The 20,206-nt window shown below is 43.8% G+C and overlaps 2 protein-coding genes across 2 annotated transcripts in view; both read left to right on the forward strand.

Annotated features, from left to right (window-relative positions):
* Positions 1-8,225, forward strand: part of polr1a (RNA polymerase I subunit A) — a 30,408-nt gene extending 22,183 nt beyond the window's left edge. Inside the window, exons 20-34 of the mRNA XM_059516491.1 lie at positions 432-584; positions 683-765; positions 844-1,009; positions 1,292-1,513; positions 1,594-1,808; positions 3,513-3,680; positions 3,880-4,015; positions 4,706-4,866; positions 4,943-5,072; positions 5,156-5,260; positions 6,060-6,326; positions 7,172-7,372; positions 7,492-7,609; positions 7,693-7,857; positions 7,972-8,225. Coding sequence (XP_059372474.1) covers positions 432-584; positions 683-765; positions 844-1,009; positions 1,292-1,513; positions 1,594-1,808; positions 3,513-3,680; positions 3,880-4,015; positions 4,706-4,866; positions 4,943-5,072; positions 5,156-5,260; positions 6,060-6,326; positions 7,172-7,372; positions 7,492-7,609; positions 7,693-7,857; positions 7,972-8,069 — 2,388 coding nt within the window. The 3' untranslated portion in view covers positions 8,070-8,225. The remainder of the gene's footprint in view (positions 1-431; positions 585-682; positions 766-843; positions 1,010-1,291; positions 1,514-1,593; positions 1,809-3,512; positions 3,681-3,879; positions 4,016-4,705; positions 4,867-4,942; positions 5,073-5,155; positions 5,261-6,059; positions 6,327-7,171; positions 7,373-7,491; positions 7,610-7,692; positions 7,858-7,971) is intronic.
* A 697-nt stretch (positions 8,226-8,922) lies between these two features.
* Positions 8,923-19,473, forward strand: prpf19 (pre-mRNA processing factor 19). The gene is made up of 16 exons (XM_059516492.1): positions 8,923-9,163; positions 9,606-9,755; positions 9,842-9,918; positions 15,107-15,248; positions 15,324-15,397; positions 15,507-15,572; positions 15,685-15,726; positions 15,808-15,882; positions 16,497-16,572; positions 16,717-16,826; positions 16,914-17,069; positions 18,034-18,103; positions 18,319-18,492; positions 18,719-18,801; positions 18,912-19,017; positions 19,181-19,473. Exons 1-16 carry the CDS (start codon positions 9,145-9,147, stop codon positions 19,276-19,278), a joined length of 1,518 nt encoding a protein of 505 aa, XP_059372475.1. The 5' UTR covers positions 8,923-9,144; the 3' UTR covers positions 19,279-19,473.
* Positions 19,474-20,206: the final 733 nt, after the last annotated feature.

Raw genomic sequence — 20,206 nt, forward strand, 5'->3', positions numbered from 1 at the left:
ACAATTGTTTATACACTTATTTATTTGCCAATTTGTAATTCTCCCGTTAATTTTTTTTTTTTTTTTTTTTTTTTCTGTGTGTTGTTGTGTGTCTGTTTACTGGAAGCTTATGTCACTAAAACAAATTCCTTGTATGCGCAAGCATACTTGGCAATAAAGCTCTTTCTGATTCTGATTCTGATTGTCATGCGACCACGATAATATCAAGGCAGTTTTGATACTGATCATATAATTTTACCTGATCTTGGATCAGTTTTATACATTTGACCAGCAGTCATCACTTTTTTTTTTCCCTCCCATCACTACTGTACATTTAAGCCAAGTGATTATTAATGGTCTACAGTTGATCAGTGATGACAGTGTTTAGGTCAGGTCAAGCCAGATGTTAGCATGGCATGTTATTCAGCTGTGATCTTCCTGTGTCTGTGCAGATCTCCTGTTTATTGGGTCAGATTGAGCTGGAGGGCCGCCGGCCGCCACTGATGCCTTCTGGGAAGTCCCTGCCCTGCTTTCAGCCCTATGAACCTCAGCCACGATCTGGAGGATTCGTAACCGGCAGATTCTTGACGGGGATCAAACCTCCTGTACGTTCAGACTGAACTGGTCTTGATTTGTGTCAGAAAGTCTCAATCTTATTTTAAGGAGATATATTCATTTAATATAGTTTTTTATTATATTTCAGGAGTTCTTTTTCCATTGTATGGCTGGTCGTGAAGGTCTTGTGGACACTGCAGTCAAAACCAGTCGCTCTGGTTATTTGCAGAGGTAGATCTGGTTCTAACTGAAAGCAGATAGTATTCTGGTTCATTGTGTAGTGACACATACTGTCATTGGGTGCTCCAGGTGTGTGATCAAGCATCTCGAAGGTCTGGTGGTCCAGTACGATCTGACTGTGCGAGACAGTGATGGAAGTGTGGTCCAGTTTCTTTATGGAGAGGATGGGCTGGACATCCCCAAGACCCAGTTCCTTCAGCCGCAGCAGTTCCCTTTCATCAAAGACAACTACGAGGTAATAATTGTGACTACTGATCATGGTTGTTGCTATTTTTGTTGGGAAATCTCTCTTGCATTTCAGCAGAATTATAACACAATTTAAGAGAATTTCAGCAGGGTTTATTGTGAACGGATTATGAATAAAAGGTAATGCAAATTTGAAATCATTCAGATAACCAACAGACTAAGACTTAATTGAGAGAAGATCACGTTTAAAATAAGATTACATAGACATGTCTGTTCAAAATTGCGCTGGTGGAAGACGACATTTAACATTTTGTATAATGCACTGTTCTAGGTGATCAGAAAGTCAAAGTGTTTGGATGAAGTTCTGGCTAAAATGGACACAGGGGCAACATTTAGTCACTTTAAGGCTATCAAGAAATGGAAATCCAAACATGAGTGTGTTTCACCTCGAGGTGGTGCCTTCCTGCTCTACTCGCAGAAGAAACTGAGCAAGCTGAAGTCTCAAGTAGAAAACCAGACACTGGCCAATGGGAGAGAGCCAGCCACTCTACAGGTACTGAAGCATTTATAGATGGGTATGCCTTGCACTTGTGCCTTCATTACCTACATGACAATGAGATTTTGTGTGTTTAGCTCTTGGAGAATTGGAGAGCTCTGGATGAGTCTGGCCGTAAGAAGTATTTAAAGAAGACGTCTCATTGTCCAGACCCGTGTCTGGCTCTTTACCGGCCGGACATCTGCTTCGGTTCAGTTTCTGAGACGTTCGACTCCATTGTTGAGTCATATCTGGATCGGTTCAGTGTCAAGCAGGAATTTCAGACCTCCTCTGAAAGCATTGACACCGATAGGTAAGACCTCTCTGTTGACTATTCAGCGTTAAACATTTACATTTCTGGATTAAAGGGCCACTTTTAGATTGTAAATTTGGAAAAATCATGTCAGAGTAAAATGGATCTCCATTGTCCACGATAATATTTCACGCAGACTTATAGGTTTCCTATCGTACATATGTGACCCTGGAGTCTGAAGTCACTGGGGTATATTTGTAGCAATAGCCCAAAATACATTATATGGGTCAAAATTATAGATTTTTCTTTTATGCCAAAAATCATAAGGATATTAAGTAAAGACAGAGGCGCTGCCAGGAATTTTGGGCAGCTGTTGTCACCACATCTCTAGGATCTAACTGTCCCATCAAAAGCTTTACATAACTCTAATCAAAGGCTTGGAACGGTCTCGCTGCTTGTAGTTCAATGCTAGTACTAGCACAGTATTTACTGCTGGTGATTTGAAAATGCAAGTCTGCATACAGTATGCAGTTCACTATTTGATGCAAGATTAAAAGCCACCATAAAAATGTCCTTAAAGCAACACTATGTAACATTTTTTACCTTAAAATAATGTTTCCAAAATCGTTTCAGTGGTTCATCAAGTTGTAACAGGCCGAAAGGCATATGCCTCCCTGGAATGAAGTCATCAACACAGTGGTAGCTAATTTATATGTAGTTTTCAAATTAAAATAATCATTCATTTTTCTCTCTTTAGACCAAATCAATTAAGCTTATGAGAAATTTGAATCAAGGAATACATTTGGAAAATCTTGAATAAATTATGACAATTTTCATTTTTGGGTGAACTATCCATTTAACAGAAGTGAAAAAGGAGCAATATATATATATTAAAGAAGCACAACAAGACCAATACAATAGAGATAAAAATTAAACTCATTTTTCAGATACTGTAGGTTTTACGTAACATGTATACATTTATTTAACATCTTTTGTTGGTTAAAATTAATGACAGGTATTTAATTTGGAATGCTGTCCTTTTAAGATGGAAGGCATGCATCAAATACTGCCACACGTTCAGGTTTCACTCACCTGTTCACGTTCACTTAATCCATAACCGACTGTATTTACGAGAGATACTCTACATGATAAACATTTGGACTGCTGTGTGTGTATTTGAGCGCTAAAAACTGATTCATTTTATTATTATTTGAAATATACTCAATGATGATGGTTTATATAGTGTATAATATAATACAAAATTTAAATTAGTTTTTACCTATTTGTTGGGCCCCCTGTCAGTCAGGGGCCCTTGGAATTGTCCTAACTTTTCCCCCCTATACGACGCCCATGAGTAAAGATCACGCTCCATGAAGATATTTTGTAAATTCCCTACTGTGTATATATATATATATATATATATATATATATATCAAAACTACATTTTTAATTAGTAATATGCATTTCTAAGAACTTCATTTGGACAACTTTAAGGCGATTTTCTCAGTATTAAGAAATATATATTTTTTTACATTTTAAAATTAGGTTACATAAGATATCCAGCTTTTGGGAACCTAGGTTCTTCCAAAAAAAAGGGGGGGGGGGGGTTGTTAAGGAGGTGTGTTTAAATTAGAAATAGCTAGATTTTAATGTGTTTTAGCTTATTTTAATGCTCATTTAGTCTTGTTTTTAATCATTTGAATTCTTCTTCCCCTGGTTGAGAGCCACTGCAGTGTGTTTAGTTCCCTCTGTGTGTGCTGACAGATTGAAGCATCTCCTGCAGCTGAAGTGGCAGAGATCTCTGTGTGACCCCGGAGAGGCCGTGGGTCTGCTGGCAGCTCAGAGCATCGGCGAGCCCTCCACACAGATGACCCTCAACACCTTCCACTTCGCCGGCAGAGGAGAGATGAATGTCACCCTGGGTATACCAAGGTCAGATTCATTCAGTAGTCAATACTCATGATCCTCTGTACATGCACCAGATCAAAAACTAATACGCTCTCCTTTATTTGAAAAGTTTAAATGTTAATATAAACTACTTTGACACAGTTGCATGCAGACTTCAAGTATTGTTTTGTGTTATTGTGATTCACCTACAAAAAACCTTTCAATGTGAAACCCTCTTCTGTAGATTGAGAGAAATACTCATGGTTGCGAGCTCTAACATCAAAACCCCTATGATGAGCATTCCTGTTCGGATGAACAAGAAAGCCTTGAAACGTGTGAAGACGCTGCGGAAGAAGATAACGCGTGTGTGTTTGTCAGAGGTGAGCACTGCTTGTTTCAGTGTGCTGTGTTATTCAGTAAAAAGCTTTTCCTCTCCACTAGCGATCTCAAATCTTCTTCATGGTCCTGTGCTCAAATATGGGAACTAAAGGACTAGTTAACCTAAAAATTAAAATAGCCATTATTTCCTCAACCTCAGGTTGTTCCAAAAGATTTTTCAAAACATGAATAAGAATATTTTTAATGAAACCTGTGAGGTTTTTAGTCTCTCTATTCCAAGTGCATGCAACCAAAACTAAAAGTACATAAAGAGTAATCCGGAAGAATCGAGTTGTCAAACCTCATTGGATCTAACACAGCAGGTAAGCATATGTAATTAAAAGCTTTAATTAAATCATATAAAGCAAATGTGTTGTCCTCAGAAGACTTGCTTGATTCAAATGGATCATGTTTTACTGTGTCTTCTTTATTGAACTTTCTATAGCATTAAATGTTGGTGTAATCAGAATTTCAGTAAAAGGAAAAAAATCTCCTAATTTAATACAAGAGATTTCCACACATTTCCCATTCACTTTCCTCATGTGGAAATATGGATATACTCTAAAACATCTTTTTGTTTTACAGTAAAAAGGATGTCATACAGGTTTGGAAAAGAATGATAAAGGTCATTGAGGTCAGCAGTCATTGTAAGTGTATAAACTTCCATGTGCTCTTGATCTTTCCGAGGACAGGTGCTTCACAAAGTGGATGTGATAGAAACCTTCCGCTTGGTCGAGAAACGGAGCCAGAAGTCAAGAGTTTTCACACTCACTTTCCACTTCCTGCCCCCCGAGCGATACCAGCAAGACAAGCTCCTCACCCCTGATGAGATTCTGCATTTCATGGAGCAGAAGTACGCTTAAAGCCATTCAGCCACTTCACCACAAAGGGTTTCCTCAGTATCTCACAGACCTGTTTGCACATTACAGGTTCTTTCGCATGCTGCTGGAGGCCGTTAAGAAGCTCAGCGCTAAACTGGCGGCTGTCAATGTGGTTGATACACGCAAAGCCACGGTAAATGACAATGATCGAGATGCTAGTGGTGTCGCAGACAAAGAGGTAAGCAGTCACTACTAGCCGCAGGTGTGCCGTTGCCATGCCGTAAACATGTAACAACCGCAATATGCTTGACTTCTCCACAGGATGATGGCGAGGAGGATGCAGTAAACAGGATTGTGGATGATGAGGCGAATGAAGGTGATGCAGATGCCACAGATTCCAGGAGAAAAGAAAAACAAGAAGAGGAGGTATCAGGATTCACCCCATCTCTGAATATATTCATGATCTCACTGTGAAGAATGGTTTTGAGTGGAGATGTGCTTCTGTGTCATTATCGTGACCTTGCTGCTTCATTTCAGTAATGCTCTGCTTGTTCTGGGTAACAGCATTGTTTAGTGGCCTATGAAATCCAGTTTTCCCAAATTCACATTCCACTTTAATGGTTTAGTTAAATTTGAATAAAAACATGATTTGATCAATTGAATTCAAATCTTTTGCATAATTCATTAAACTTTTAACAGGAATAGATAGAGCCTCATGAAATCATCTTTTTTTGTTTCCTGAAATTCAAATTCAACAGTTTTGGGTTTTAAACAATTCCTTTCAGGCTTGCACAAAAAAAAATCACAATTTAAAACATGAATTAAAAAAATGGTTACAGTCTTTCAAAAATAAAGTTTTAATAGTAACCGTAATACATTTGTCATAATTTCTTCAAGTTAAACCAAACTTTGACTTTTTGTTGAACCTTTGAGTTTTTGTGTGTTTATATATCAAATGAAGTGGTGAAATGCTGGTCAGTGATGAAAGTGTAGTTAATGTGTTCATGTCCTCATATAGTGAGACGGTAGACGCAGAGCATATGTGTATATGTGGCAGACAAAACTGCTTTGCGGTTTAACATTCATAGAGAGTCCATATCATGATTTGATTGTTGTACACTCTTTTAATTTATTCATCCAAAATTTTTCCAAATTCCACAATAATTATACAACAAATTCCACTTTCACTTCCACTTAAAGTCCTGTCTGTGGTCTGACCCTTCAGGTGGACTATGAGAGTGAGGAGGGAGAGGAGGCTGCTGATGAGGAGCCGGAGGATGTGGCTGAGGACAGAGAGGAAGAGGCAGATACTCAGGAGAACTCTGAGGAAGGCTCTGGAGAAAGCCAAGCACCAGACCAGACCCAGAGTCTCAACAGATCTGAAGAGCTGAAGGGAGCTTCACAGGACTCCATGAGGATCAGCACTGTGCTTCAGTTGAGCGCCGCCATTGAGGACTACAAATATGACACCAAGAATGGGCTGTGGTGTGAGGTTTGTACAAATCAATGTCATCATTCACACATTTTGTGTTCTTGAGGGATGCACTGAAACTACTTTTACACTTTGATGCTATACTCTTAAAATATTCTTGTATACCCATTTCTGATTCCATGAAGTGTTACCATACCTTTACTAAAAATGATGGTGTCAGTTAAAGAGAAACTAATATGTTGGTCAGATGCGTTTTTTTCTAACAAAGGCACATTTAATCAAATTAAAAACTGCATCACTGGTTTCCACAAAAATATGAAGCAGCACAGCTGTTTACAACATTGATAGACATCAACATAATAGAATGATTCCTGAAGGATTATGTAACACTGTAATGACTGAAAATTCAGTCATCAGAGGAATAAAGTACATTTGTGACCCTGGAAAAGTACTATATTTGTAGCGATAGCCAAAAATACATTGCATGGGTCAAAATGATTTATTTTTCTTTTATGCCAAAAATCATTAGGATAAGTAAAGATCACGTTCCATGAAGATATTTTGTAAATGCATATAGTAATATGCATTGCTAATAAATTAATTTGAACAACTTTAAAGGCGATTTTCTCTGTATTTTGATTTTTTTGCACCCTCAGATTCCAGATTTTCAAATAGTTGTGTCTCTGCCAAATATTGTCCGATCCTAATAGACCATACATCAATGCTTATTTATTTATTTTTACTTAGAAAAACATTTTTAAACCTTACCAGCCCCAAACCTTTGAATGGTAGTGTATATGTGTGTAATATGTAATAGATAGAAAACCCCATATTGTATCAGTGTTGTTACAGCAATGATATTGGTGCTTTTATATTCATAATGCATTGCTGCTTGTGTTTGACAGCTAACCCTGGTCCTACCCCTCACTAAAGTACACTTTGACCTCATGTCAGTGGTGGTGAAGCAGGCTCAGAACGCCATCATCATGGAGACCAAGGGTATCACTCGCTGCTTGTTAAATGAAGTAACCACAAAGGAAGGCAAAAAAGAGATGATGCTCAACACAGAGGGCATCAACATGCATGAGATGTTCAGACATGCTGATGTGAGTCCAGTACAGTCTTCAAATTCAATTGGATATGAATACATGGTACTCCAATGTATTGGAACTAGTATGGTAGCTGTCCAAATATGAAATGTGATGCAGTGTTTTTGTTGTACTAGATCCTGGACTTGAACCGGTTATACTCCAACGAGGTTCATGCTATGGCCAACACGTACGGTATAGAGGTGGCCCTCAGAGTCATTGAGAAGGAGATTAAAGATGTGTTTGCTGTCTATGGTAATAAAGCAGAACAGGACTGTCTGACACTCATATAGCAGTGTGTGTTTCATTGGAGATCTGACTGGTTCCTCTGTTCACAGGTATCGAGGTGGACCCACGCCATCTCTCTCTAGTGGCTGACTACATGTGTTTCGAGGGAGTGTACAAGCCTCTAAACAGATTTGGCATTCAATCCAACAGCTCCCCGCTGCAACAGATGACCTTTGAGACCAGTTACAAGTTTTTAAAGCAAGCCACAATGCTGGGTAAAATACAAGTCTTTCCTAATTTAATAATGATGCATATTGTCGATAAAGATTAGTAGTAGAGGTTAAGTCATGTTCTGTTATATAATTATGCATGCATGCTTCTTTTTTTAGGTTCTTATGACAATCTCAGCTCGCCCTCAGCTTGCCTGGTTGTGGGAAAAGTTGTGAAAGGAGGAACCGGCCTCTTCGATCTGAAACAGCCATTATAGCAAAGGACTGGGATTGGAGATTTAGTTTGCTCCCTGCTACGGATTACAGAATTACAAACAGCAGAATTTCTTGTCTATAACATCAATAAATCTTTTTTTTGTTTGACTTCTTGTAATTTTATGATTGTCGTTATTGTTTGTTATTATAATGCAAAATAAAAGGCCTAATTGAGGACAGTAAGTATCCGTTTTCAAAAGCACAAAAATTTCAAAGGTTTTGAAGATGTAATTACTGTATACAGTACATTCACAGTACATTTATAAATGTGCTATATAAATAAAAAATAAATGTGATACATTCACAGTTGAAAGAAAATATTAAATACAATTAGAACTTGTTAAAGCTTCATGGTTTTATTCACATTTGTTTTAAAACTAGATTAACCCACAAGCAGTGTAATTATTAGTTGTAATACAAGTATAATTTTTTAATTAGTAGATTTCAATGCTCCTTGTTTTATCATTGATTCGTATGCATTTCATTGCATGGGTAAAATAAAGTCTACTGGAAATCCTTTAAGACAACCCCTGCAAAAATGTAGCCACTTTTAAACCTGTTGGGGACCCTGTGCAAGAAATGACCCTGTTGTTTTCCAGTAAAACAAAATAATGATTAGTCCAATATATACAGTACAAAGGCTTCATTGTGGTCACGTGGTGCCTGTTACATTTCTCAGCGCTTTGTCAAGCTGAGACAATCAAGCTGCTTATGATTATTAAAGTAATAATAGCCAATAGAGAAACACCTCACTCTTTCGTCAAAGAAGGCGGGTTTACGTTGAGTAACCCATCGTTAATATCTTTACATTACACTTTCATCCTGGAAATCTTGCCAGAAGACCATCGGTTTGATCTTCCGCTCTCTCTGGAGGAGTCAGTATCCCGTCATGCACCGCTGTTTGAGCGGCACAGCACGAGCACGATAGATCAACGTGTTGTAACCAACTCGGGACATGCAGCACCCGCATTGATTTAAAAATAATAATAACAATCAACTCGGTGTCGGTTTTAAGTGTATGAATCGATTTTTATTTCACCCTTGCTTGAGGAGCGGCAGCGCGTGTGTTTGAGCGAGATGTCTCTGGTTTGTGCTAGTAAGTGAGTTTGTTTCTGTTAGCATGAGTGATTAGCAGTGTGCAGCGTTAGCCATTGTTGTGCTACATTAGCAGAAACTTTGTATATGAGAAACTACACTTAAATCACCATGCTTTTTACTAGCTTTGCTGTATTTCATTGAACTAGAAACGAATTAACGCAGTGTTTGTAGCCGGAGTAACGTTAGTCACTTCTTAACTTTATAGTTCGACAAACAAACCATCATCACAAGGGAAAAGAAACGTGAATATATAAAGTTTCGTGAAGTCTAGACTAATTATTGAATGTGAATTGGAGAATAACGTATTGTAAGAAACATTTGATTAACACTGGTGTACTTATAATGACGTTTTGTACTGAAGAAGAATGAGACTTGTATCTGATTTGAATGCATCTTATTTGTTGTAATTCTTATAAATATCACTCTTGTTCTCTCCCCAGTTTCTAACGAGGTGCCGGAGCACCCCTGTGTCTCTCCTGTGTCCAGTCAAGTGTTTGAGAGGCGTCTGATCGAGAAGTACATTGCAGAGAATGGAGCGGACCCCATCAATGGCCAGCCTCTGTCCGAGGAGCAGCTTGTCGATATCAAGGGTACAGAGACACACATGACACTGGTTTCAGGAGACGTTCAGGTGATCTATGGTTATTTCAAAATGCATCTGTTTCTTTACTTTTAGTGTCTCACCCCATTCGACCAAAGGCTCCCTCGGCCACCAGTATTCCTGCGATCCTCAAATCTCTGCAGGATGAGTGGGTGAGTTCTTTGTCCTGACTGTGTGAAGAAGAAAGAGTTTGTCTGTCCTCCGTCACTGAGTCTGTCTGTCCTCCGTCACTGAGTCTGTCTGTCCTCCATCACTGAGTCTGTCTGTCCTCCGTCACTGAGTCTGTCTGTCCTCCGTCACTGAGTCTGTCTGTCCTCCGTCACTGAGTCTGTCTGTCCTCCGTCACTGAGTCTGTCTGTCCTCCGTCACTGAGTCTGTCTGTCCTCCGTCACTGAGTCTGTCTGTCCTCCGTCTGTCCTCCATCGTTGAGGTTGTCTGTCGTCCGTCACTGAGTCTGTCTGTCCTCCGTCGTTGAGTCTGTCTGTCCTCCGTCACTGAGTCTGTCTGTCCTCCGTCGCTGAGTCCGTCTGTCCTCCGTCGTTGAGGTTGTCTGTCGTCCGTCACTGAGTCTGTCTGTCCTCCGTCGTTGAGTCTGTCTGTCCTCCGTCGCTGAGTCTGTCTGTCCTCCGTCGCTGAGTCTGTCTGTCCTCCGTCGCTGAGTCTGTCTGTCCTCCGTCACTGAGTCTGTCTGTCCTCCGTCTGTCCTCCATCGTTGAGGTTGTCTGTCGTCCGTCACTGAGTCTGTCTGTCCTCCGTCGTTGAGTCTGTCTGTCCTCCGTCACTGAGTCTGTCTGTCCTCCGTCGCTGAGTCCGTCTGTCCTCCGTCGTTGAGGTTGTCTGTCGTCCGTCACTGAGTCTGTCTGTCCTCCGTCGTTGAGTCTGTCTGTCCTCCGTCGCTGAGTCTGTCTGTCCTCCGTCGCTGAGTCTGTCTGTCCTCCGTCGCTGAGTCTGTCTGTCCTCCGTCGCTGAGTCTGTCTGTCCTCCGTCGCTGAGTCTGTCTGTCCTCCGTCGCTGAGTCTGTCTGTCCTCCGTCGCTGAGTCTGTCTGTCCTCCGTCGCTGAGTCTGTCTGTCCTCCGTCGCTGAGTCTGTCTGTCCTCCGTCGTTGAGTCTGTCTGTCCTCCGTCACTGAGTCTGTCTGTCCTCCGTCACTGAGTCTGTGTTGAGTCTGTCTGTCCTCCGTCGTTGAGTCTGTCTGTCCTCCGTCACTGAGTCTGTCTGTCCTCCGTCGCTGAGTCTGTTGAGTCTGTCTGTCCTCCGTCGCTGAGTCTGTCTGTCCTCCGTCGCTGAGTCTGTCTGTCCTCCGTCGTTGAGTCTGTCTGTCCTCCGTCGTTGAGTCTGTCTGTCCTCCGTCGTTGAGTCTGTCTGTCCTCCGTCGTTGAGTCTGTCTGTCCTCCGTCGTTGAGTCTGTCTGTCCTCCGTCACTGAGTCTGTGTTGAGTCTGTCTGTCCTCCGTCGTTGAGTCTGTCTGTCCTCCGTCGTTGAGTCTGTCTGTCCTCCGTCGTTGAGTCTGTCTGTCCTCCGTCGTTGAGTCTGTCTGTCCTCCGTCGTTGAGTCTGTCTGTCCTCCGTCGTTGAGTCTGTGTTGAGTCTGTCTGTCCTCCGTCGCTGAGTCTGTCTGTCCTCCGTCGTTGAGTCTGTCTGTCCTCCGTCACTGAGTCTGTCTGTCCTCCGTCACTGAGTCTGTCTGTCCTCCGTCACTGAGTCTGTCTGTCCTCCGTCGTTGAGTCTGTCTGTCCTCCGTCGCTGAGTCTGTCTGTCCTCCGTCGTTGAGTCTGTCTGTCCTCCGTCGTTGAGTCTGTCTGTCCTCCGTCGCTGAGTCTGTCTGTCCTCCGTCGCTGAGTCTGTCTGTCCTCCGTCGCTGAGTCTGTCTGTCCTCCGTCGCTGAGTCTGTCTGTCCTCCGTCGCTGAGTCTGTCTGTCCTCCGTCGTTGAGTCTGTCTGTCCTCCGTCACTGAGTCTGTTGAGTCTGTCTGTCCTCCGTCGTTGAGTCTGTCTGTCCTCCGTCGTTGAGTCTGTCTGTCCTCCGTCGCTGAGTCTGTCTGTCCTCCGTCGCTGAGTCTGTCTGTCCTCCGTCGCTGAGTCTGTCCTCCGTCGCTGAGTCTGTCTGTCCTCCGTCGCTGAGTCTGTCTGTCCTCCGTCGCTGAGTCTGTCTGTCCTCCGTCGCTGAGTCTGTCTGTCCTCCGTCGCTGAGTCTGTCTGTCCTCCGTCGCTGAGTCTGTCTGTCCTCCGTCGCTGAGTCTGTCTGTCCTCCGTCGCTGAGTCTGTTGAGTCTGTCTGTCCTCCGTCGCTGAGTCTGTCTGTCCTCCGTCGTTGAGTCTGTCTGTCCTCCGTCGTTGAGTCTGTCTGTCCTCCGTCGTTGAGTCTGTCTGTCCTCCGTCGCTGAGTCTGTCTGTCCTCCGTCGCTGAGTCTGTCTGTCCTCCGTCGCTGAGTCTGTCTGTCCTCCGTCGCTGAGTCTGTCTGTCCTCCGTCGCTGAGTCTGTCTGTCCTCCGTGGCTGAGTCTGTCTGTCCTCCGTCGCTGAGTCTGTTGAGTCTGTCTGTCCTCCGTCGCTGAGTCTGTCTGTCCTCCGTCGCTGAGTCTGTCTGTCCTCCGTCGCTGAGTCTGTCTGTCCTCCGTCGCTGAGTCTGTCTGTCCTCCGTCGCTGAGTCTGTCTGTCCTCCGTCGCTGAGTCTGTCTGTCCTCCGTCGCTGAGTCTGTCTGTCCTCCGTCACTGAGTCTGCGTTGAGTCTGTCTGTCCTCCGTCACTGAGTCTGCGTTGAGTCTGTCTGTCCTCCGTCGCTGAGTCTGTCTGTCCTACGTCGCTGAGTCTGTCTGTCCTCCGTCGCTGAGTCTGTCTGTCCTCCGTCGTTGAGTCTGTCTGTCCTCCGTCGTTGAGTCTGCGTTGAGTCTGTCTGTCCTCCGTCGCTGAGTCTGTCTGTCCTCCGTCGCTGAGTCTGTCTGTCCTCCGTCGCTGAGTCTGTCTGTCCTCCGTCGCTGAGTCTGTCTGTCCTCCGTCGTTGAGTCTGTCTGTCCTCCGTCACTGAGTCTGCGTTGAGTCTGTCTGTCCTCCGTCGTTGAGTCTGCGTTGAGTCTGTCTGTCCTCCGTCGTTGAGTCTGCGTTGAGTCTGTCTGTCCTCCGTCGCTGAGTCTGTCTGTCCTCCGTCGCTGAGTCTGTTGAGTCTGTCTGTCCTCCGTCGCTGAGTCTGTTGAGTCTGTCTGTCCTCCGTCGCTGAGTCTGTCTGTCCTCCGTCGCTGAGTCTGTCTGTCCTCCGTCGCTGAGTCTGTCTGTCCTCCGTCGCTGAGTCTGTCTGTCCTCCGTCGCTGAGTCTGTCTGTCCTCCGTCGCTGAGTCTGTCTGTCCTCCGTCGCTGAGTCTGCGTTGAGTCTGTCTGTCCTCCGTCGTTGAGTCTGCGTTGAGTCTGTCTGTCCTCCGTCGTTGAGTCTGTCTGTCCTCCGTCGTTGAGTCTGTCTGTCCTCCGTCGCTGAGTCTGTCTGTCCTCCGTCGTTGAGTCTGTCTGTCCTCCGTCGTTGAGTCTGTCTGTCCTCCGTCACTGAGTCTGTCTGTCCTCCGTCGTTGAGTCCGTCTGTCCTCCGTCACTGAGTCTGTCTGTCCTCCGTCGTTGAGTCTGCGTTGAGTCTGTCTGTCCTCCGTCGTTGAGTCTGTCTGTCCTCCGTCGTTGAGTCTGTCTGTCCTCCGTCGTTGAGTCTGTCTGTCCTCCGTCGTTGAGTCTGTCTGTCCTCCGTCGTTGAGTCTGTCTGTCCTCCGTCACTGAGTCTGTCTGTCCTCCGTCACTGAGTCTGTCTGTCCTCCGTCGCTGAGTCTGCGTTGAGTCTGTCTGTCCTCCGTCGCTGAGTCTGTCTGTCCTCCGTCGTTGAGTCTGTCTGTCCTCCGTCGTTGAGTCTGTCTGTCCTCCGTCGTTGAGTCTGTCTGTCCTCCGTCGTTGAGTCTGTCTGTCCTCCGTCACTGAGTCTGTCTGTCCTCCGTCACTGAGTCTGTCTGTCCTCCGTCACTGAGTCTGCGTTGAGTCTGTCTGTCCTCCGTCGCTGAGTCTGTCTGTCCTCCGTCGCTGAGTCTGTCTGTCCTCCGTCGCTGAGTCTGTCTGTCCTCCGTCGTTGAGTCTGTCTGTCCTCCGTCGTTGAGTCTGCGTTGAGTCTGTCTGTCCTCCGTCGCTGAGTCTGTCTGTCCTCCGTCGCTGAGTCTGTCTGTCCTCCGTCGCTGAGTCTGTCTGTCCTCCGTCGCTGAGTCTGTTGAGTCTGTCTGTCCTCCGTCGCTGAGTCTGTTGAGTCTGTCTGTCCTCCGTCGCTGAGTCTGTTGAGTCTGTCTGTCCTCCGTCGCTGAGTCTGTCTGTCCTCCGTCGCTGAGTCTGTCTGTCCTCCGTCGCTGAGTCTGCGTTGAGTCTGTCTGTCCTCCGTCGTTGAGTCTGCGTTGAGTCTGTCTGTCCTCCGTCGCTGAGTCTGTCTGTCCTCCGTCGCTGAGTCTGTCTGTCCTCCGTCGCTGAGTCTGTCTGTCCTCCGTCGCTGAGTCTGTCTGTCCTCCGTCGTTGAGTCTGTCTGTCCTCCGTCACTGAGTCTGCGTTGAGTCTGTCTGTCCTCCGTCGTTGAGTCTGCGTTGAGTCTGTCTGTCCTCCGTCGTTGAGTCTGCGTTGAGTCTGTCTGTCCTCCGTCGCTGAGTCTGTCTGTCCTCCGTCGCTGAGTCTGTTGAGTCTGTCTGTCCTCCGTCGCTGAGTCTGTTGAGTCTGTCTGTCCTCCGTCGCTGAGTCTGTCTGTCCTCCGTCGCTGAGTCTGTCTGTCCTCCGTCGCTGAGTCTGTCTGTCCTCCGTCGCTGAGTCTGTCTGTCCTCCGTCGCTGAGTCTGTCTGTCCTCCGTCGCTGAGTCTGTCTGTCCTCCGTCGCTGAGTCTGCGTTGAGTCTGTCTGTCCTCCGTCGTTGAGTCTGCGTTGAGTCTGTCTGTCCTCCGTCGTTGAGTCTGTCTGTCCTCCGTCGTTGAGTCTGTCTGTCCTCCGTCGCTGAGTCTGTCTGTCCTCCGTCGTTGAGTCTGTCTGTCCTCCGTCGTTGAGTCTGTCTGTCCTCCGTCACTGAGTCTGTCTGTCCTCCGTCGTTGAGTCCGTCTGTCCTCCGTCACTGAGTCTGTCTGTCCTCCGTCGTTGAGTCTGCGTTGAGTCTGTCTGTCCTCCGTCGTTGAGTCTGTCTGTCCTCCGTCGTTGAGTCTGTCTGTCCTCCGTCGTTGAGTCTGTCTGTCCTCCGTCGTTGAGTCTGTCTGTCCTCCGTCGTTGAGTCTGTCTGTCCTCCGTCACTGAGTCTGTCTGTCCTCCGTCGTTGAGTCTGTCCGTCTTCTGTCATTGAGGTTGTCTGTCTGTCCTCTAGGATGCTGTGATGCTGCACAGTTTCACTCTGAGGCAGCAGCTGCAGACCACTCGACAGGAGCTGTCTCACGCTCTCTACCAGCACGACGCGGCTTGCAGGGTCATCGCTCGACTCACGAAAGAGGTCACTGCCGCCAGAGAGGGTAAGAGCGGCAGATTTGTGTTTTCTGGATGTGGGTGCTGGGCCTTCACTGACGTGTTCATTATTCTGCTTGCAGCTCTGGCTACACTCAAACCTCAAGCTGGACTGATCGCTCCACAAGCCACTCCTGCTTCTCAGCCTGCAGCTGTGGTCAGTCATTCCTCCAGACAATTTATTTATTCATTAAAGCTGGAATCTATTTAAATGTGTGTGTGTATATATATATATTTTAATATCTTTAACTGATTTGATCTCTTAGGGTGCTGGCGGTGAGGCTATGGAGATCAGTGAGCAGGTCGGAATGACTCCAGAGATCATACAGAAGGTGTGTTATAAATACAAGTACCACATGGTTAAACATTCAGAGATGATTTCATTGCATGCCAGATCACGTTATCAAAGCTAATGAAATGTATGTTTGTTTGTTTTTTTTATAGCTCCAAGACAAGGCTACCGTCTTAACCACCGAGAGAAAGAAGGTGAGGATTTAATTGTCACTGTGTGGAGCATTGTGTACCTTCATAAATGTACTTAACCTTTTATGTGGCTTTGTTTTTCAGAGAGGAAAGACTGTGCCGGAGGAGCTGGTCAGAGCAGAAGATCTCGGCAAGTACCGCCAAGTGGCCTCTCATGCTGTAAGTAGCCAATAAGATTTCCATTATGCACTATATACATAAATTCCCATGATCAATCATCCTTTAAATTTACAATCCATTAATTGATTATCCTTAATCTCTTAAACCTGAGCTTTTTAGTGATAAGGGCAGTGCTCTCTACATACTTTCTGGGCTTTAATACATTTATACACTCTGATAACCATTTATCCGAGATTGCCACTTGCCATTGTGTTGCTTTTACTACTTGTGAAATATATGTGTATGTGATTGCACGTGTCGACTTAGCCCTGTGAGCTAACAAATATGTATAGCATTTTTTTTTTTTACCATCCAGCATGCTTTTAAACTCTTTAATCAGTAAAAATTGTTACTTCTGGTTAATGGTTAAATTATCAATGTCTATTAAATAGTTAAATCTTAAATAGTAATGTGTTGTATCTAATGTTTGTGTGCGTAATGCGTTTTTATCCATACTATCATCTTGTCAGCGTGTTGTTTTGAGTCAGTCAATCATGATCTTAAATGTCATTGAGCTTCCTTTTAGACAGCAGTCAGCTTCTGTTCCAGGAAGTGTTTGGAACAGAATTCATCTCAAATCAAACCTTTTTTGTCTCTCTCTTCCTGCTGATCAGGGTCTTCACAGTGCCAGTATACCAGGAATCCTCTCTCTGGATCTCTGCCCAACAGACACCAACAAAGTCCTCACCGGTACCATTACAACACGATTACACGCACACGATTCGGGTTCACATAATTCGAATGTGTGTCTCCTGTGATCTCTTGTTTACTGCATGTAGATTCAGACTCATATACACTGCCTCAACCATAGTTTATTTGACCTGCCCTCCCCAGGTGGTGCGGATAAGAACGTGGTGGTGTTCGACCGTCGGGAGGAGCAGATTGTTGCCACGCTCAAAGGGCACACCAAAAAGGTCTCGTCTGTCATCTACCACCCTGCTCAGGTATGCCATCGCTCCCGTTCTTCATTCATCAACTCACTTCTGGTTAGTCTTCAGTTCTCACATGTCTCTTCTCGTGTTGTGTGTCAGTCGGTGGTGTTCTCGGCGTCTCCAGACAGCACCATCCGTGTGTGGTCTGTTAGCGGAGGCAACTGTGTGCAGGTGATCAGGGCCCACGAGGCCAGTGTGACCGGCCTCTCTCTGCACGCTACAGGAGACTACCTGCTGAGCTCTTCTGAGGACCAGGTAACACACAGCCTGATGGATGACGAACAGTACACAAGCAACTAGAGATGTCATGATCCTATCAATATCTTGATATTGCCATAGCAAAACTCTTGATATTATCGTGCTCACATGATGATGAAACGGGAGAAAACTGTAGGTTTTATTTTTTATATTTATTTGTGACTCAGGAGCACAAAAGCAGTCTAAAGTCGCTGGGGTATATTTATAGCAATAGCCAAAAAAACATTGTATGGGTCAAAGTTATAGATTTTTATTTTGTTCCAAAAATCATTAGGATATTAAGTAAAGATCACGTTCCATGAAGATATTTTGTAATTGTCCTACTCTAAATATATTAAAATTTTATTTTTGATTAGTAAAAGGCATTGATAAGAACTTAATTTGGACAACTTTAAAGTTGATTTTCTCGATTTGTAGACTTTTTTTTTTTTTTGCTGCATCAGATTCCAGATTTTCAAATAGCTGTATCTCGGCCAAATATTATTCCATCCTGATGAAGCTTTTTTTTCAGCTTTCAGATTATGTATGAATCTCAATTTCAAGCAGTTGCCCCCCATGACTGGTTTTGTGGTCCTGGGTTGCATATTTACACTTCCTATTCTAACACCAAAGGTATTTTATAGTTGTGTTTCGGCACAGTATCTATCAAACGAACTAGCACCGAAAGCACAATATGGCTTAATCCTTTCATCAAGTCGGTTTTCGCTGCATGTTCCGAAGCAGAGAGTGCACTTCGACTATTACAATATCATCGTATTGTGCGATTTTGATATCGTGACATCCTTACAAGCAATGCATATACATGTTACTAAATTAGATTTTGCTCTCATTAATAGTTGTTTTGTGGTTTGCAGTTTCACTACTTCTCTGTGAAGAACTTCTCAAAATCCTTTTGTATTTTTAAAGCCGTTTTCTACCTCTGTCCTAATGTAATGCATTAAAGCGTGTTGTGTTGTTGTAGTACTGGGCCTTCTCAGATATCCAAACTGGACGTGTCCTGACTAAAGTGACGGATGAGACCGCTGGATGTGGTGCGTTATCTTAATTTTTACTGTAATATAATACAAAAATCCTGCTGCTCGAATGAAAACAATGTTCAGTTGAGCAAAGGAATATGTACAACATACCAATAAAACATTTAAGATCTTTGAAGGCTGAAAAATATCAGTCTGTATTTTTTGAGCTATATTGCACAGCGCTTAAATGTGATGAAAATGTGAAGCTCTGATCTAATGTATCCCTTCAGCTCTGACCTGTGCTCAGTTTCATCCGGACGGTCTGATTTTCGGCACCGGCACGGCAGATTCTCAGATTAAGATCTGGGATCTGAAGGAACGGACCAATGTAGCCAACTTCCCCGGACATTCAGGTCCTGTGACGTCCATCGCCTTCTCTGAGAATGGATACTATCTGGCTACTGGTAAGTCACATGACCCCGACTTGGGAGGGACTGGATTTCTCAATCACATTTATTTATAACGTAATAAACAGATAATTAACTCTTAATGTTGCTAAATAAATAATGAAAATGTAAAGCAGCTCTACAGAAGGCAATAGTGTTCAGCTCAAATTGAGTTCTTATCCAGTAGAGTTAGTGCAATAAAATGGGCTTTACTTGATGTGAATTGTCTTTGTTTGGCCTGTAGGTGCTCAGGACAGCTCACTCAAGCTGTGGGATCTGAGGAAGCTGAAGAACTTCAAGACAATCACTTTGGACAACAATTATGAGGTTGACTTGCATCGTGTCAAACAGATGAAGAACACACAGCAGTTATTTCTGTGGCCTGATTTACTTCATTCACTGAAAGCTTGGCTCATGTTTCTGTCTTCCTCCTGTAGGTGAAGTCTTTGGTCTTCGACCAGAGTGGAACATATCTGGCTGTTGGTGGATCAGACATCAGAGTTTATATCTGCAAACAGTGGTCTGAGGTCCTCCACTTCCCTGGTGAGTGGAGCCGAGAAGTGCTGGGCTTTGTTTAGTAGTATTATACAAGAAGAGAAAGCCATTCTGTGTGTTTGCTGTCGTCTTTGTCAAGAACGTCTTGTTTTGAGCCATCAAACTGACTTTTTTTCCTAACTATGCGTTCTTGCTTTACCTTCTCCTGTAGATCACACTGGGCTGGTGACCGGTGTGGCCTTCGGTGAACATGCTCAGTTCCTGGCTTCCACTGGCATGGACAGAAGTCTCAAATTCTACAGCCTTTAATAGAAATAGAGAACCTTCAGGAAAGACGTGAAACCGGATTATTATTTTCCCACAGCAAACATGTATGTCAGTAATAAATTGTGCTTGTGTATACACAGATATACATTCACGGTCATATACATTATTGTAGTGATGAATTCCTCAGACATACAGTATACCTGACTTTTGGCAGATTAGGGTTGATTCAAGCGCTCTTTTCTTGTAGACTGGCAAACTTTGTTAGTGTCCCATGACTTCTTCTTTTTTTTTTTTTATCAATTTGTGGACGATAACAAAAAATGTGAAATAGATTCCAATAAAGTATAAATTGTTTGTATGTATTGTTTTTGTGTTCATTGAATATCTACTTGCAAGAACTGATCAGGAGTTTGTTTGATCCATTCAAAATGACACTTTTTTTTTTTTTTACAGTACAGAAGCATTGTGGTCTATTTTTGCAATGTTTGTCAAGAGCATTACAAAGAACAGAGTCTTGATATCTGTGAGCTGGACAGTAACAGCCATTGCCAGGAAGAGCAGGATGATGAAATTTGGGGAGAAACTGAGACAATGCAGGAGGATCATCATCATTCATCTGTTGACTTGGAACCTCTTCTCACACATTACTAGCCCTGAATACTCTCAGCCTAAAGCCTCTTCAAACATGATTTTGAGCTGCTTTCTGAAAGCAGATTTAATTAAAATATGTAGAGATTTAGCCAAGATGAGCCATTCATGTTTTCATCCACTTTGGCGGAAGATAAAAAGAAAAATGGTAGTTTATTATAGGTTTGTAGCAAGTGAAATGTGGTTTGTCTATTTGCTGTGAAATACCCTAAAGAACCACTTTTATAGTAATATTTTCAGACCAACTGCAAGATGTGCTTTTATAGATATTCTTAATCGTATTGATTTTCTCTCTCTGTTTCAAATGAATAGGACTTGAGAA

The sequence above is a fragment of the Carassius carassius genome, chromosome 29 (genome assembly GCF_963082965.1).
Source record: "Carassius carassius chromosome 29, fCarCar2.1, whole genome shotgun sequence".
Lineage (NCBI taxonomy): Eukaryota > Metazoa > Chordata > Actinopteri > Cypriniformes > Cyprinidae > Carassius > Carassius carassius.

Coding starts and splice junctions, on each gene's coding strand:
- prpf19 (XM_059516492.1), top strand. Junction 16,573..16,716: donor CACCAACAAAGTCCTCACCG/GTACCATTACAA, acceptor TGCCCTCCCCAG/GTGGTGCGGATAAGAACGTG. Junction 17,070..18,033: donor TGAGCTCTTCTGAGGACCAG/GTAACACACAGC, acceptor GTGTTGTTGTAG/TACTGGGCCTTCTCAGATAT.